This window comes from Balaenoptera ricei, chromosome 14, assembly GCF_028023285.1.
Source record: "Balaenoptera ricei isolate mBalRic1 chromosome 14, mBalRic1.hap2, whole genome shotgun sequence".
NCBI classification, from domain to species: domain Eukaryota; kingdom Metazoa; phylum Chordata; class Mammalia; order Artiodactyla; family Balaenopteridae; genus Balaenoptera; species Balaenoptera ricei.
The window spans coordinates 93,673,782-93,690,086 of record NC_082652.1 but is presented as its reverse complement, the minus strand read 5'-3'; the positions used below and the strand labels follow the sequence as shown (position 1 = coordinate 93,690,086).

The 16,305-nt window shown below is 62.0% G+C and overlaps 1 protein-coding gene across 5 annotated transcripts in view; it reads right to left on the bottom strand.

Moving 5' to 3' along the window:
- NFATC1 (nuclear factor of activated T cells 1) overlaps positions 1-16,305 on the bottom strand; it is a 102,368-nt gene that overhangs the window by 34,405 nt on the left and 51,658 nt on the right. For 4 of the 5 annotated variants that reach the window (XM_059893743.1, XM_059893745.1, XM_059893746.1 and 1 more), the window contains exons 7-8: positions 13,470-13,525; positions 8,877-9,009 (exon numbers count right to left, since the gene is read on the bottom strand). In XM_059893743.1, the coding sequence (XP_059749726.1) occupies positions 8,877-9,009; positions 13,470-13,525 (189 nt within the window). Of the gene's footprint in view, positions 1-8,086; positions 9,010-13,469; positions 13,526-16,305 lie in introns of those variants that run through there. The other variant, XM_059893747.1, reaches the window with a different exon arrangement.

The window sequence follows — 16,305 nt, the reverse complement described above, 5'->3', positions numbered from 1 at the left end:
TCATCCAGAAACGGCCAGTGGGCACAGCTGTCACTAAAAACAGCCCCGACAAACCCATATGACCCCGGGGGGGGGGGGGGGGGGGGAGGGGGTGGATTCGAAAGCTGCTCGTGTGGCCTGTGGCGTCCAGAACGGCAAGGGTTAAATTCTGCGTCAGCGCGCTGAGGCTCAGAGTTCTCGACCTTAAGGAAATACGTGTCTAGCAGGTTAAGTTAAAGCCCTGCTGGGCGCCTCTCTCCTGCACTGGATTTTCAGCTAGGCACGAGGGCCAGCTCGCCCCTTTCGTCCAGGGTCCCCCGAGCTCTTTAAAAACCCTCACCCTGTCTGCTCTGCCGGCTTTGGAGGTGCAGCCGGGAAGAGGCCGCGGGCCTGATTTACATGCCACGCGGCCAGCCCAGGCCCTGCGATGATCCCGGGGGCTGGCGGAGGGCAGGAGCGATCTGGCGTCTGTGCCGCTGGCCGCTTCAATGTCTGTGGTTTACGACCTGTTTAAAGCTGCCCGGTGGCACCCGCGTTAACTCCCTCTTCACCCTGGGGGTCTTTCTGGGAAAGTCTCAGCAAGACGATCTTGAGGGGCCTCTGTGGGCCCGACCCGGCCGAGCGCGCGAGGTGAGGGTTCAGGAAATGCATCACCTTCCCATGGCGTCGGGACCCACCGGATTCTTCCCACGGTAGGGTGGAGACGTGACCCAGGCGGGACCCCTCCCCACCCCAGCCTCCGGGCCTTCGCGGGCGCACGAGTCCTTGGTGACCTGGCCGAGCTGGGCCTCCTTGCTCAGCTCAGACGCCCTCCCCTGCATTTGCAGCCTCTCCGCACCCGGGCGGTGGGCCGATCCCACCTCTGGAGGCCCCAGCACGAGGTCACCACTACGGGCTCCCTTTGGGCACAGACTCCTGTGCACTTAACGGAGACAATCCCCACCCTGCCTGCCCTGGGGGCTCCGCACAGCCCAGAGACGGTGACCAGGACAGAGACCCCAGGGCCTCAGCGCCAGGTGGGGGCAGCTCCAGGCAGACGTGGAGCAGACGCGGGGCCCGGGGCACGCGTGCCCGCTACCCCCAGAGCACCTACGGAGTCTAAACGCACCGAAAGCAGACGGTGACTCCCGCCTCCTCTGGGGAAGAAGGGGACCTGCCCGGCCGTGGGCCGCCTGCTGGCCACCCAGTGGGATCGGGGAGGCCCAGGCAGGTCCGGCCGCCTTTCCGGATCCCCCGCCAGACCCGTGCCTCCTCGGGGTGGACGCTCTCCAGGTCCTCGGGGTTCACAGAGGCGGCCGCACTGCCGTGTCACTCACGTGGCCAAGCAGCAAGTGTGAGCCTTGCTCTGTCCGCAGCACGCGGGGTGGACGCACGGCTCCCCAGGCACAGCTGCCCCACCCCATCCGCACGCCCTCCCGACGCCTCTCAGCTCGCATCCATCCGTGGAGATCGGTGCCCACGTCCATACCCTGCCCTTCACCCGGGGGTTCAGTGGATTTTGCAAATGGCTACCCGTGACTGATTCACTGGAAGATCAGACAAAGGCAGCAGAGGCCCTCGGCTCACGGCCACTCGGCCCTGGGCCAGCACCAGGACCTGGGGCAGAACTGAGGCCTGGGGTCCTCGATTCGGCCTCACCCCCAGGATCCCAGGTGGATGGAGAAGCCAGTGGGCAGTGTGACACGACCCCTGCCGGGGAGCGGGGCTCACACCCTGGCCTGCCGGCCGTTACACAGAACGACGCTGTCTCTCTTGAATCGCGTGACCACCTTCCCACCGTCCCCGGGCAGACAGGTGGAGCACGGCAGCCGTCTCGGGCCCCCCTCACACCTGTGTGCCTGGGGCTCATGCCCAGACCAGGACCCTCACGCAACGAAGGAGGGGCTGGGTGTCCCCCACCACCTGAAGAGCAAGGCCCCGTGGTCCGACCACGGGACGCCCGTGCTCTGGCCCAGGGGAGGCCGAGGCCGGCTGCTTGGCAGCTGCTGGGGAGACATTTGGGCCTCGGCCCTCTGGAGTACCAGCACCACGGGAACCCAGCTGTCTTATTCAGAGAACTTTACGCGCCTGTGACAGACCGCGCTCCTCTGTGAGTCCCCGGAGCTCAGGGTTTTACACACAGTCGCATCCCCGGCGCTTCGCACGGCGTCCAGACACAGGCGAATGAAGAATAAAGGCAAAACGGACGCAGAAAAGCAGGCCAACCCGAAGCTGCACCAAGAGAAAAGCAGGCACTCCTACACGCACAGCCAGTCTCCCGCACGCACGGACGGACACACAGACGTGACCACAGCTGGGACGAGGGCGAACGTCTGCACTGCTCCCAGGTGGATGGACTCAGAGCCCCGGCAGGCACCCGCCGGCTGCGCGGCCCTGGGGCTGATCCCGTGACCCCCAGGCCTCGGTTTTCCAGCCGTAACACAGACGTGATGGCCACCTAAGAGGCGGTGAGGGACCCGACGTGGCATGAGCCGTAAGGGCAGCGGCACCGAGCCTCCCCCGCACGGGGACAGCGGTGCAGGGCCCTCCCTCTTCCCAACCCGTTGGCACAGGGAGCAGCGGGGCCAGGGGTCAGGCCTGGGGCCACAGCCCAGCTCTTTGGCCTCGGACAGGCCAGGGATGCTGCCGCCGAGTGAACTGTCCCCCAGACGCGGGGGCTGAAGCCCTGACTCCAGGGTGACTGTGCTTGGAAATGGGCCATTAGGAAAGGAGTCGGGTTCAGCGAGGTTGGAGGGGCCCTGATGCCGTAGGGCTGTGGTCTTAAGAGGGAGAGAGGGTCTCGCTGTACGTGGGGGACATGGCGAGAAGGGGGTGTCTGTGAGCCAGGAAGGGGCCCCCGGACCCGGCGCTGCTTCCAGCAGCCTCCAGATTGTGAGTGCGCATCTCTGATTGGAGGCGCCCCGGACCTGCAGAGACGTCTGGTGACATCACGGGCGCCGCGTACCCCCCGCAGGCGAGGACTCCTCCTGTGACCGCCCCCCGCCCCTCCCACCAAGGCCGCAGCGGTTCGGCTCCGGCCACCGCCCTGTGCAGAAGAGGTTGTTCTGAGCCCCGGAGAACGAAGCTCAGACTGTCTTCCGTTTGTACGCGGCATTCGAGTAACAGATTTGTTACTCGAACTGTTTGTTTGTGTTTGACACAAACGCCAGCAGGGTAGCTTCAGGGCACCACTTTTCTGAGGCAGGAAACGTGGTGACAGGAGCCACCTGCACCTCCGGCCCTCAGCAAGCGGGCCCCTACGTGCGCGTCCAGGGCCGAGAGGAGACTGGGGGGCGGACGGCCCAGTGGGCGAGGGGACCCGCAGACCCCACCGCTGCGTGGCGGCAGGGACCGCGTTTCTCCCTCTGGGGACAAGCCGCGTCCCCCCTGCACGGCACAGCCAGCACCGCGCCAGGCCCTCGGGACAAGGCTCCGGGCTCATGGCGGGGACCTCCCGACCCAGACACACAGCCTCTGCCGAGACGCCAGCTCCGCGGCGGCGGCAGCGCCCGCCAAGCCCGACGGGGTGGCCTGTCCCCCTCGGGTCCTCCCGGCCTCGCCTGGGCACCGAGAGACAGTGACCGAGGGCGCCCGGACGGCGAGCGATGGGCCGGCTTCACGGCCCTATCGCGGGCAGTCGGGGTGTGAGCGGGTGAGGTGGCCTCGCCGTCTGTGGCGCCAGCCCCGTGGCTCCAGGGCCCTTACCCAGGGCTCCGACTCCCCGCAGTTAGGCCGACAGCGGCCTTCGGGCAAAACAGAGCACACGAGCCAGCAAACGCGTCGCTCGGGCTTCACCCACTGTTGCCAGCACTGCGTCTGAAGGGAACGGGATTCACCCTCCTGTGGTCTGACCCAAGCAGCTGCGCACCGAGGGCTGTGACTTGGTGGGGGGCCGTGCTGGGGTAACCCCCGCGCCGAGCGCTGTCGTGGGCAAGCCCCGGTCCCCGGGGGAAGGGGTCACCAGGTCTTCCCCTCACAAGGCTGTGCTCAGACATCTTGGGGGTCCGGCCTCACTCCCGACTCACGTTGCCTTTGCAGTCGGTGGCCCGTGGCCCTCAGGTATCTGAACAAAACCACCCTCCCCCTCGCCGTTCCGCCGCGTGTGACGGTTTCAGTGGGGGAGCCTTGGGTGTGGCCGCGCTGGCCTCCTGGCCCCGGACCCCCCGCGGAAAGGGCACCCGCCTTCTTTCCCAGCAGTTCAGGCCCCACGATTCACCCCCCTCATCCTCCTCTGTTCCAAGCTCAACCCCCTCCCTGCGGATTCAAGGCTGGGTCGGGGGCCTCAGACCGGTGTCAGCCAAGATGGTCGACAGCATTGACCCCATGGCGGCCTTTAGAGGGGAAGCCCCCTCCCCTTCACACGCCGGGGCTCTCCTGCCACCGGGTCTGGACAGCTCACGGCGAGGCCAGCAGCGTGCAGACCAGACGCACTGTGAGGAGCTCAGGCCCGCGGAGAGCGCTGCGGGAAAGGGCAGCTTCCAAACCCTCCCCACGGGCCACGGCCCGGCCCTGACTCGTCCCTCCCGGGGGGGCCGGTGGGGGGCAGCCACTTCCCTGCCTCTCTGTGGCGGCAGGTTTAACGTGGAAAGAAATGAAAACATCGGTCCCTCGTTCTCCTGCTGGAACAGCGGGAGCGCCCATAAAACTGGGAATTTACTAACAGCAGCCTCCGGGACGTGGGAGTTCCCAGGAGAAGGCGCGTCACAGCGCCTGCACGAGCCCGACGTGCACAGCCGTGCACCGTCCCCCGCCGACGCACGCTCACCACCACGCGGCCGCCACGCCACTGAGCCGACTCGGGAAGGTTCCAGAAGGCCCACGGGCAGCGGTCATGCCACCAGCCACAGCGGGTGCCCCGTCCCGGCTCCCGCCGGCCTGCACCGGGCCCCACCCGGCTCCCCTCAGCCTTCAGGCCCAGGCTTGACACCCCCGGGCCACCTGGAACGTTCCAGCCCTCCACACGCATGGGTGGAAACGTCAGCACAGCCTGCTCTGCGGGGAGGCTGGCAGGTCCTCTGAGACGAGGTCAGGCTCAGCCCGGGGCCCAGGTGCGGGCAGCGGCTGGTCTGCACCTTCACCTGAGCCTCCCCCGTTCCTGCCAGGAGAAGGAGATGAGAAAACTCGGCCGCACAGGGCCCTTTAGGGAGCAGGACGGGGACCGCGTGGGGGACGCTATCCTCAGAAGCCTGGCCTCAGCGGGCTCTGAACGCAGCTGCTCCGAGCAGGCGCCACGTGCCGTACACACACACAAACACACACGCGTGTGTGTCTGAGGATCGGAGGCACGGCTCCCTGTGGTCAAAGCCACAGAGATGCAGCTGTGGCACGTGGCGAGATGGGGACGTGGCCCATTTCCTTCCGAAGCGCAGGACGGGGCGGGAACCTGGGGGCCCGGGCCCTGGGGAGGAGCTGCCTGGGTGCGCTCGCGGCCGCTCCGCTCGTGGCGGCTGCTCCCGGCTTCGCTGCTCCGCCTTCCAGACCCCCTCGGCCGCGGAGGCTCGGGAAGGAGCTGGGGCGCCTTCCACAGTCACTGCCGGGCGCGCACACTGACGCCGGGAAGGTCAGTACTTCGGGACGCGATGTCAATTCCACGAGCTCGGGAAGAAAGAGCCAGACGCTCAGTGGAAAAGGTCAACCCAGAGCTCGCAGTGAGGCCGTGGCCGCAGGGCTGACCAGCTGAGCTGAGTGGCCGCCTGTCCGTGAGTCCGGCCGCCAGGCCCGGCCGCCCTGCCGAGCTGGACCCGGCACGCGGGGGGCCCTCGGGGCCAGCCCCTCCGCCGTTGGCAGAGGCCACGCGGGCGCCTGCGTGTCCCCAGGGCCTCCTTGGCTGACCCTGGTGAAGCTCCAGGACCCTCACCCTGAGCAACAGGTGGGCAGGGGCCCCGGTGCCACCGCAGGCACTCCTGGGAACCAGCTAGAAACATCTCAGGGGAAGAGACAGACCCTCCAGACCCAAGGATCTGTCATGACTGACTTCCTCATTTTAGGAACAGGCTGACTTTGGCCCATGACTCTGAAGTCATTAGCTGGGATTTCCCCCCTAGTGCGTGAGCTGCCGCCCCTGCCTGCTCGTCCCGGGGTCACTGGGCAGCGTCGGAAACGGGAGCCCTGGGGACACGGCCGAGGTGGACGCCGCCTTCCCCCCGAACCCAGGGGCCGCTCCCCGCAGAGCGGGCTGCTTTCCGTCTTTAACTGGGGCTGTTTCCCCGGGGTCTCGGCCTCGTGACAGGTACCAGGGCCCCTCAGCTCACAGTCAGAGCTGGAGAGAGCGGACGCTTTCTTTCAGGAGACTGCGGTTAAACCCAGACAGCGACACACAAGAAACTGAGGAAAGCCTCCGTGGCTGCACGTGGGTGGGGCCGTGGCCTCTCCTGCAACTGCCCGGGTGTCTGCTCTGCTCTGCCCTTGACCTTCCCGCCAGGAACCCCCGCTCTACACACTCTGCTCGCTCAGGGCGTCCTACACGCACCGGGAGGCTCTCCCCCAAACACGGCCCCCAGAGACGGGAGGGGCCCAAGCGGCCCAGGCCCCGCGCAGACCCGCAGCCGGGCTTCCTTCCAGTTTGAACAACGGACACTAACTTGATGTGTCAGATGGCGGGCGACGGGGTGGTAGGCTTCGGAGGGTAAGGACAGGCTGAGACCTGACGTGGGAAGGAGGTGACAGAGGTGGCCCGGCCCACCTGGCCCCTAACCGACACCACCTGCTCAGCCATGTGAAGACTCAGCCCGAAGCTGCAGGGGGCAGAAGCGACCGCGAGAAAAAACACCAAACCTAAAACTGGAAGCTCGAGTTCTGGTCTTTCACTGGTCCATTTATTTTTTAAAAAAGAAAAGCACAAAAGGACGGTCCCCACGATCCGGGCACGGAGTCAGGGCCGGCTGGGGTCCCTGCTCCCAGGGAGCTCACAGCCCCACGGGGCACGGCCACCCAGGAAGGCAGGGCAGGGCTGGGGCTCTCGGGTGTGGGTTCCACGGACCCCTCGACCCCCTGGGGATGGGGCAAATTTCCAGGAGAGAAGTGAAGGGAGACCAGGGCCTGACGAAAGCAGCACAGGCCACAGAGAGCCAGCCAGCCATGGTCCGGATGGATGGCTGGACGGACGGACTGGTCTGTGGGTGGGGCTGGGTCACCAGCTCGAGGGGCCGGGGGGTCCGGCTGACGGTCCACGGAGCACGAGTGATGGGTGTGCTGGGCCGACATGGGGGTGACGGGGTGCGGAGCAGGGGGCAGGTCAGCCCCTGGTGGGAGGGAGCCTGCAGGGCTGAACGGCAGCTGTACGGTTAGGGGGAGACGGTGGCCCCTCGGCAGCCCTGGCCCAGCATCTCAGTGACGTGTCTTTGGCGGCCTCGCTACCCCACCTGAGAGGGGGGCCCGGTTTGCATGCAGACCCCCTCCCTCTGACTGGGGGCGTCTGTGTTAAGTGGGAGGTGAACTTGGAGCAGGAACTGCAGGAAACGACGTTCGAGCTGATTTCTAAACTGCTTTAGAAAGTAATTTTTCTTTATAAGCCCAGGTTTTCTTTAACGCATTCAATTTTTAGTCAACCATGCTTGAATTTTAATTAGGACACGATCATTACATTTTCAAACAAAGACTGAGGATTTTCTGCTGTAAGGAATGTAGCGCCATATCCAAGAACAGGCAGGATTAGTGAGGAGTGCGCAGGGCCCATCACAGAAGCCCCAGAGGGGCCCCAGAGCAGGAGGGCAAAGACGCTCCCCACAAACGGCCCAACGGCAACACGCACTCCTGCAGGCCTGTTCACGTACACGCTCGTGACGTGATGACTGCAAGACCACGTTATTCAACACGGGAGAGGCGTGGCTAGTGTTTGCCCGAAAAGCAGGTGATGCTGTTTGCTATCCCCCGGGTTTTCCAGGGCTTTCTATCACCTCGCCTATCGTACGTGACGTTTCACACTAGGAAAAGAGCGAAGCCTTCAAAAACATCTTGATTTTACTGAGAAGATGACACGGCTGCTTTTGCAACTAGTCCTAGTGCATGGTTTCCCGCCTAGATTATACGGATCTCAAGTTTTTGAAACAGAAGTCACAGGATAACAAGACTGTTGGCACAGCTGTGCTTACATGACACAACCGAATCAGGAGCGGCCCTCTCTGGACACACACCCTGCCGGCCTGGAGGAGGGTGGCGTGGGCCCCGGGCGCCAGGCCTCGGGTCTGAGCAGCGCCGGGAAACAACTTTCTACTAGTTCAGGGGCGAAACAACACACGATGCTGTTCTCCTTCAGAAAACAGCCTGAAAGGTGGAGAAGGTAAACAGGTCTTTTTCAGGCCAAGACACCATCCTCAAAGTGTGTGAGCAGACAATCTGAACGAGGTGCTTTTTGGTCGAGTAAAGGGTGTTTGGGAGTGAAAGCCTCCTGGTCACCGGAGATGCAATTATCTAACCAAGAGTTTTCTGTGGGACGTTAGCTCGAGGACAGAAATCATTACTGTTAGTTAATGATCACACCAACCACCAGCCTTCAGGCTTCATACAAGGGTTTATTTCTAAAGGCACCTGTAAAACCATTGTAACTATTTGCTTCTCCACCTTAAACATCTCTAGAATTTAAACTCCCACCAAGGCCACCTCAGCTTCTGCGTACAGAAGAGCTGCACCTTCTCTCCCCCTTGGCGGTTGTATATCTGCAAGCAGCCAGCAAAATGATCGGTAATTATCCCCAAAAGCAGCCCCCAGCCCCAAGAGTAATAAAGGAAAGTACACTGAAAGCTTCACGTTTCTCCGGAAGGAACCGATGCCGCGATCTTGCTAACAGGATGGTAACAGCTCGGGCGTGCAGCGCGACCACACCGTTTGCAACCACCACATGTCAGGGTTCCTGATTTTCTTTTAGGAAAAGCACCCCATGGGTTCGTTCGCAGCGCTTAAGGTTAGAAAGAGAGCGTTACCATTGGCGGGCAGGTAGGTGAAGTGCTGGTACTGGCTCCTCTTTCTCTTCCCGTTGCAGACGTAGAAGTTGACCTGGACGGGGCTGGTGATCCTCTGGTTGCGAAAAGGCGGGATCTCGACCACCAGCGAATTCTAGTGAGAAAGCGGCAGAAGGAGGGGCGCTGAGCATCTCGCAAACGCAGAGCCACACCCAGGCCCTCCCGGAGTGTGACACACACGGCAGGTTCCCCCTTCAGAGAGGCCCCCCTGAGTGCCTGCAGGGACCTTGATTCCTCCCACCGGCGCCGAAAGGTGGGCTGAGGGGGTGTGTGAGGTGGGCAGGTGGGGGGCTTCCCCTACGATGCCACCGACTTGGCCCAGGAGAGAAGCCGCGAGCGCAGATGCTAAGAGGGGACCAGCTATCCGGCAGGAAAGTCTCCACAGGACCCCACGCCCCTCTGCCCCCAAACCAAGGCATGACCTTCAGAAAACTAAGCCCACATTCGCCGACTTGGTGCTCCTGGTGAAGCCGGGAGCACCAGTTCAGGTAACTGGCAACGAAGACCCAGGGGAAGTGCTCGCCGGAGACGTTCTGTGCCAACAGCCCAAAGCCCAAGCCATGACCCTCTCAGACTGAAGGGGACGGGAGAGTCGAACTCAGCGAACTTGGGAGGGGCGGACAGTCAGGCACGGATGCATCAGGGTGGCTTGTGGAAGCTGCTGTTACCTCTCCATGTTTTAAATGAAAAGTCAGCGACATGCTTACAAAACTGTGCCCTTTCAAGTACAGATATAAACACAGGTCGCCGTGGGGCAGCATGCGTGTGGAAGAAGGAAGCAGGCTGGGGTCCGTGTGCTGAGATGCCCGGGCGTCCACATGAGGGCCCGTCCTTGGCGCCAAAGAGGTGCCCTTGACTTAGGCAGGGGGAGGGAGGGTTCACATCCAAAAGGTTTCTTCAAGGTTTCTTGTCATATGATTTCGGTCAACAAGTAGGAAAATGTATAAGAAAAATCCATGGTATCACTTTTTTTTTCCCTTAGAGTAACTGTAGCCTGTTACCCAATTTAACAGCAAAATTGATTGGATCCTGTTAATAATGAAATCTGAAGAATATTTAACCAAAACTGAGGAGAACTTCGGGGCAACCTCTTCCCTTTCCAGGTGAAGAAATGGGGCTCAGAAGACTGCTGCTGAGGGCACACGAGTGGCAGGGCCGGAGGGGCCGGGACCCGGGCTGCAGCCCCCTCTGGGCTCCGTCCCCTGGGACCACACTTGGGTCAGGCAACGTGTCCCTGTTGTTCTAACAGCTTCATTCCATTTGGAAGAAGCCACAAGCACGCGGGTCTCCTGCCTGAGCAAAGTAACCCCAAGGAGACGGAGCCAGTGAAGCCGAGGGTGTGCGCTCGGCCAGAACCCCGCTGAGGGTCTGCACCCCAGCTACGCAGCCCGTGTTCGGGAGCCTGGCTGGGGCCCGACGGGTCTGGGTTTCTGCCCTGGCTCTGCCATCTCTGAGTCTCAGCTCCACCACCTGCACAGGGAACCGGAAGAGAAAGACACTCCTCGGGGGCTGTTTTCTGAGGATTCAATAATATGAGCAGACCCTGCAGGTGAGGCTGGCGCCCGGCACACAGCTGGTGCTCCACGACGGCAGACACGGCGGTCCACGGTGACCGGAGCCCGATCTCTACAGAAGGAACCGGGACAAGAGACAGAAAGGAAGAGGGTTTGCCTAAGCCGAGGCCAGAAGCAAAGCTGGGAGGCGTCAACAGGAGCGGCTGCCGGAAGTACCGGGACGTCCGGCACGGCAAGGAGCCTCGAGCAGGTTCCACGCTGCGCGGTCAGCTTCCGTTAGTTCTAAGAGGCTGGAGGCGTGTGTTTTGATGTGGGCGCAGACTGATGTGCTAGACAGACTATGAAATTTTGTGACAAAGTTCTGTCCTCGTGGGAGCACTAAGGCTAAATACACAGTAAGGTAGAGGTGGGAAGGAAAATGCAGTGACGGGAAAACCTGTCACGACAGGAACAGAGTAAGGGTTACAAACGGCACTACTCGGTACATCCATGTCACCTGCTCTAAGAACACCCATTGTCTGGGGGCTTCCCTGGTGGCACAGTGGTTAAGAATCCACCTGCCAGTGCAGGGGACATGGGTTCGATCCCTGGTCCAGGAAGATCCCACATGCCACGGAGCAACTAAGCCTGCGAGCCACAGCTACTGAAGCCCACGCGCCTAGAGCCCGGGAGCCACAACAAGAGAAGCCACCGCAATGAGAAGCCCGTGCACCGCAACCAAGAGTACCCCCGCTCGCCGCAACTAGAGAAAAGACCGCGCGCAGCAGCAAAGACCCAATGCAGCCAAAAATAAATAAATAAAATAAAAATTGAAAAAAAAAGAAAACCCATTGTCTAAATTGCTCACGATAGTACATAAACTATATATACAGCACAATCCGACCTTGTTTTAAACATGCACACAACATAAGGTATATGCATGTGCACGTGTAGATACACACCCACGACAGGAAAAGGATGGAAGGAAATTCGCCCAAATGTTAATGGGGGCTACATCCAAGTGGTGAAATTGCACTAGGCGCTTTCTTTTTTTATACTTTGTTATATCTTCCAATTTTCCACAGTGAATATGACACTCTTTTATAATTAGAAAAAAATATATGAAAGTAAACTTCATTTAAGAGATAAGAAAGATGAAATGGTAAACGTAAAGTACATCATTATTCACATGTCCTACGGTTCTTTTAGAACACGTGACTGACAACGGTTAAGTTTTCTTTAATATATGCACTGTTCACAGCGGAAAAGGAAACTCAACAACGGAAAATCTGAACATGCAAACTTGGCGGAATTATTTCGATGCCAAAAGATGCATAGCTTCTGCAGGCCTCTCCTTCCTGCCCAGGGAGAAGCGGTGGGCGGCACTGCGGCCTGGGGGCAGAGGACTCGGGCCTGCGGTGGGGCTGGAACTGGGAGCCGAGGGCCCCCGTTTCGGGGTGACGGCCGTTGGCCAGTGTCTGTCACAGCAAACCTGAGGGCCGGCTCTGCAGCTGCTGGGCCTGCGGGACCCAGAGTCCCCGTCGGAAAGTGGAGCTGCCTGAGACGGAGCACTTCCTCGGGGGGACCAGGAGGAGCCCAAGAGGGCGTGTGAGGTTAGAGGCCTGGACGCCCTGTGGGGAGCGAGGTGGTGGACACAGGTGTCGCCCCTGGGCCAGGGAGGACGCATCTCCCTCTGATTCCATTTGAAAAGCCTTCTGGTAAAAGGGTCGGTGCTTGGAAAAGAAAGCTTAAGTCGCAGGTGAAAGATGCTTCTTCCTGATGGCGCCACCCGTGCGGAGGGAAGCGCAGGCCCCAGGCCCTCCTTCCCAACACGTGTCCTCCCGGCCATAGCGCAGAGGGCACCTAGATCGCTTCGGCAAACCCCACAGCCCGAGGTCCCCTGTTCACACGGGGAAGCCTGAGGAAACAATTCAGTCCCTGACCTGGACGGGATTCTGAACAATGACCCCCATTCCCTGCGCCTTCAGGAGGACCATCCACACACCTGCATCAGGAGTGGCTGGTGGGACGAGGCAGAGAGCCTGGAAGAACTGTGAACGTCTCCAGAAAGTCACCTGCTAGCCTGCACATTATGTTGCCTGAAGGTTCCTACTGCTCTTCTGGGACTAAGCAGGGCACACACGCGCTCGGCGGCGCACAGTCACCCAACGCCGTCAATAATCACTCCACACACAGTGGTCTCGACACCCCAACGAGAAGACAGAGACTGTCAGGGCAGGTAAGAACACAAGGGCCAGCTCTTCGTTGTCTGCAAGGGCCCACTTAGAATACACAGACACAGACTGAAAGGCGTGCCGTATGAACACTCATCCAGAGAAAGCTGGAGCAGCTACGTAACTTCAGACAGAAAACATCCTCCAACGTCAACTCAAGAAACAATCGTTCTTCCTTAGGGCCCTCTGTGCGTGGACAACCACGAAGGCCATGGGAGGCCGAGCGTGAGGACGGGCTCAGGCGGGCCCTGGGCCAGCGCAGCAACTCCTCAGAGGTCAGGCGTGTGCGGCGGGCGTCCGTCCCCGCAGGGGCCCCGGCTGCCAGCCAATGCACAAGGCAGTGCAGCAGCGCGGAGGTCTGACCTCGCGTCTGTGACCTGGCGCTTCCTGGGAGGACAGCAGTGAGGAGTCACTGTCAAGGGTGCTGGCGGAACCCCGAGGCCCACCTGCCCGGGGGGTGGGGGGCAGCTGCGCGCAGGCTCCGGACAGCAGGTCCTCCCGGGGGGCAGCGGGCCCCCCGGGGCCCTGGTGATAATGGCAGCCAGAGGGGACAGCACGCCCCGGGGGTGTGAGTGCACCCTGGTCTTCCTGGTGGGGGGCCTGCAGCCCACGAGGCGCCCTGTCCTCCTTGGTCCCCGTGCTGAGAGTCCCGAGGGCGCTTATGTCGGGAGGCGTTTCCCAACCATTTCTATTCCCCGCTCTCTCTGTTATGTTCATCGGTGGTCCGCTTTAACAAAGCAGAAGCCATGTGCCTCGGGCCCGGCGCCCCCGCCGGTAAAAAGCCCTGCCCAGAGAGCGCCGCCCCACGGCCGCCCCGCCGCACTCACCGGCTTGCACAGGGCTCCGTCGATTTTCGCCTCCATCTCCCAGATGTGGTGGCCGTCTGCAAGAAAGGGCGCGAGAAGTCCGTTACTCTGTCCTGACCGGGCACCGCCCCGAAATCACACCTGGATGCAGGCAGACGGGACTCGGGGCGGGAACGCTCCGACGAGAGGGTCCACCCTGGCCCGGCCGGCCCACCAGCAGCCGGTGCGCGTGGGGTGCCCCACGTGACTGACCGGCTGGAGAGAGGCCACGAGGCCCTGGGGAGAAGCTCAAACCCAAACCCGAGCGCGGGGACCTGGCGGGGCCTGGAGACCCCCGCTCTGCAGGAAGGGGCCACGTGCCAGTGGGCATCCCCAGAGCCAGCCCTGGGAGGGGTCCACGCGCGGGTCCCCGAGGGGAGCGAGCCGGGGGGAGCGCGGATGGCCCCGGTAAGAAGGGCGCCGCCTGGGGACTCGGACCCGGTTTGAGTCTGGCCTGCGGTGCACAGGGTGGGAGCGGGGCCTCGCTACAGGGGCCACAGAGCCCTCGCGTGTCTCAGGAGCAGAGTTATTCTAATGAGCAGGGGCCCGGGAGCCTCGGGTCCTGCCCCTGCTCAGGGGAACTGCCGGGTGAACAAGAAAATCCTCTCTGTGACTGTGCTTTGCCGCATCAGGATACAGAAATGCAAAACACAAGGTATTTTTAACCTTACCCTGTGGCGTTTGCATGTTTGAAAAAACTGAAAAGGCTCCAGTGCCGTGAAAGAAAGGGTTTATTGTCCCCGGACCAGGCCCTCGAGGGAGCCGAAGCCTGGAAGCCCGCCCTCTGGGGTGACGGAGCCGAGCCATGCTCTGGGAGCTGGGAAGCCCTTCTGGCAGGCATGCTGTTTGTGGACTACGTCTGGCCGTTATTTTGAATTAATAGATGTCAATCTTCTTCTACAGGGGCCTCCTTCCTCTGCATCTTGTATAACGTCCGCTCCCCAAACAAACCATTACAGCTGGATGGTCTGAGCTGTTGCTTATTCTCTGTTTTCCAAGAAGAAATGTGTGTGTGTTCCAAATCCTAAAGTATAAATAAATTAGACAGAATCTCCTTCTTCTCCCTGGCAGTGCTGGCCGGGCAGGGGCGGAGGGTGGAGCAGAGAGGAAATGTGAGTCACAGAGAGGCTGGGACGTGCCAGGACCACACCAGCCCCTCGGGACGCGGAGGTGCCCGTACTGAGTCTCCACCAGATGGACCCACTCGGCGATAAGACTCGGGCCGGAGGCCCGAGGGACCCGCATCCATCTCTCCTCTAGGAAAAAATAGCAGGAAACGGGAAGAACACCCACCGCCCTTAAAGGCATCAGGAGTGCTGCTGCAAAGCAGCAAACGCTCCAGAGTCCTGCGAGCGCAGGACTCGGTGAACGACGTGCCCTGACTCCGGGCCGACAAACGAGGGAGGATCCCAGTGCCTTGCAAAGCGCTCCGGGACGCGGGCTCCTGCGTGGCGCAGCCCAGACCTGCCGCAGACGCGGACGCACCGTCGGGCCCCCCAACCGCTTTGAGGAAATCGAAGTTACTCTTCCTGTAACCAAGCCTCCCACGTCCTTGGTGCCTTTTGAGATCAACAAGTTTTCTCATGACAAAGCCCATCTTTGTCCCTCTCCCCCAAAACAGCTTTAAGCGCTAAAACCTGAACAGTCGGCAGCTGCTCAGTCTTTTGTCGACAGAGGCTGACGGGCCTCCCGACAGAAGGAGAGGGGAGACTGAGGCCGCTGGGGGCCAGGGACGCCCAGCATTACCCGGCGTTCACCTTACCACCACCCACCCTGCGGGAGGGGCCCGGCCTCCCGGGAACGCTGTTGCACGTTCACCCGTGGAACAAAACTTAAGGGAAATACAGGCGTGGGGTGGAGCGGGCGGTGGGGTGTGCACGCTGAGGACACGCAGGGCGGGAGGGGTCTCTTCCCTCCAGGGCCTCCCGGGCCTTTGGGACACCGTCCTTGTCACAGCGCCCGCCTGGGGGCCGGCAGTCCCACTGTGCGCACCAGGTCTGCGAGCCAGCTGGGCCTGGCCACCCGCACGGTTTCTGAAAGTGCAGACCCTTCGAACCACACCACTAAAGCCCTACTCACAGGCCCAGGGCTCCCTGTGTCCCCGTCACCCTGGCCCCGGGGGGCTCTGGCCCCGAGGTCCCTATTCTGTGTCTGAGTCACAGCCCAGGGGCCAGCCTTGGGATCCCAAGCGCAGCGTGAGCTCTTGGAGGCCAGTGTCCCCTTGGTCAGAAGTGCACGCGCAGCCCTGCTCAGGGACAAGACGGGAGGAGCCGCCAAGGGCTGGTAATGGCCTGCTCTGTCGTCTCACGGGGACCCTCCCCACCGGCACCCGCAGCCCCGCTGGCTGCTGACTCCCCAGAGCTGCCCCGGCCTCCCTCGGATGGGAGGCCCTGCGGCCTCTGGGCGGCCTCTTCTGCACAGGCCCGGCTGGGCGTCGTGCGCGAGTTCAGCCTCTACCGGGAAGGGAAGCGATCGGCCCTGAATGGCCCTTTGTGTTCCAGCCTTATCAGGAGCTCGCTGGCTTTCTCAGTAGGAAACTGCGCGCAAGCCCAGAAGTAAAAATATTCCGAATCATGAGGGAATTCCCTGCGGCGTGAGTCACCAGAAAGGCTTCCCCACTCCACCCACGGCCGGGAGGCTTCCACAGCCGCCCGGGAGGAGCTGCCTCGGGGCCGGCGCACACACTCCGTGGGACAGGGCTGAACGGGGGCTGCCGACGGAGGCCCGAGGGTCTCCAGCAGCCTCGCTCGTTTCCGGCCCTCCGCAGGGCCGGGCGGACGTGCGGCCTCCGACCCACACGTGGTGAAACACTCGGGCC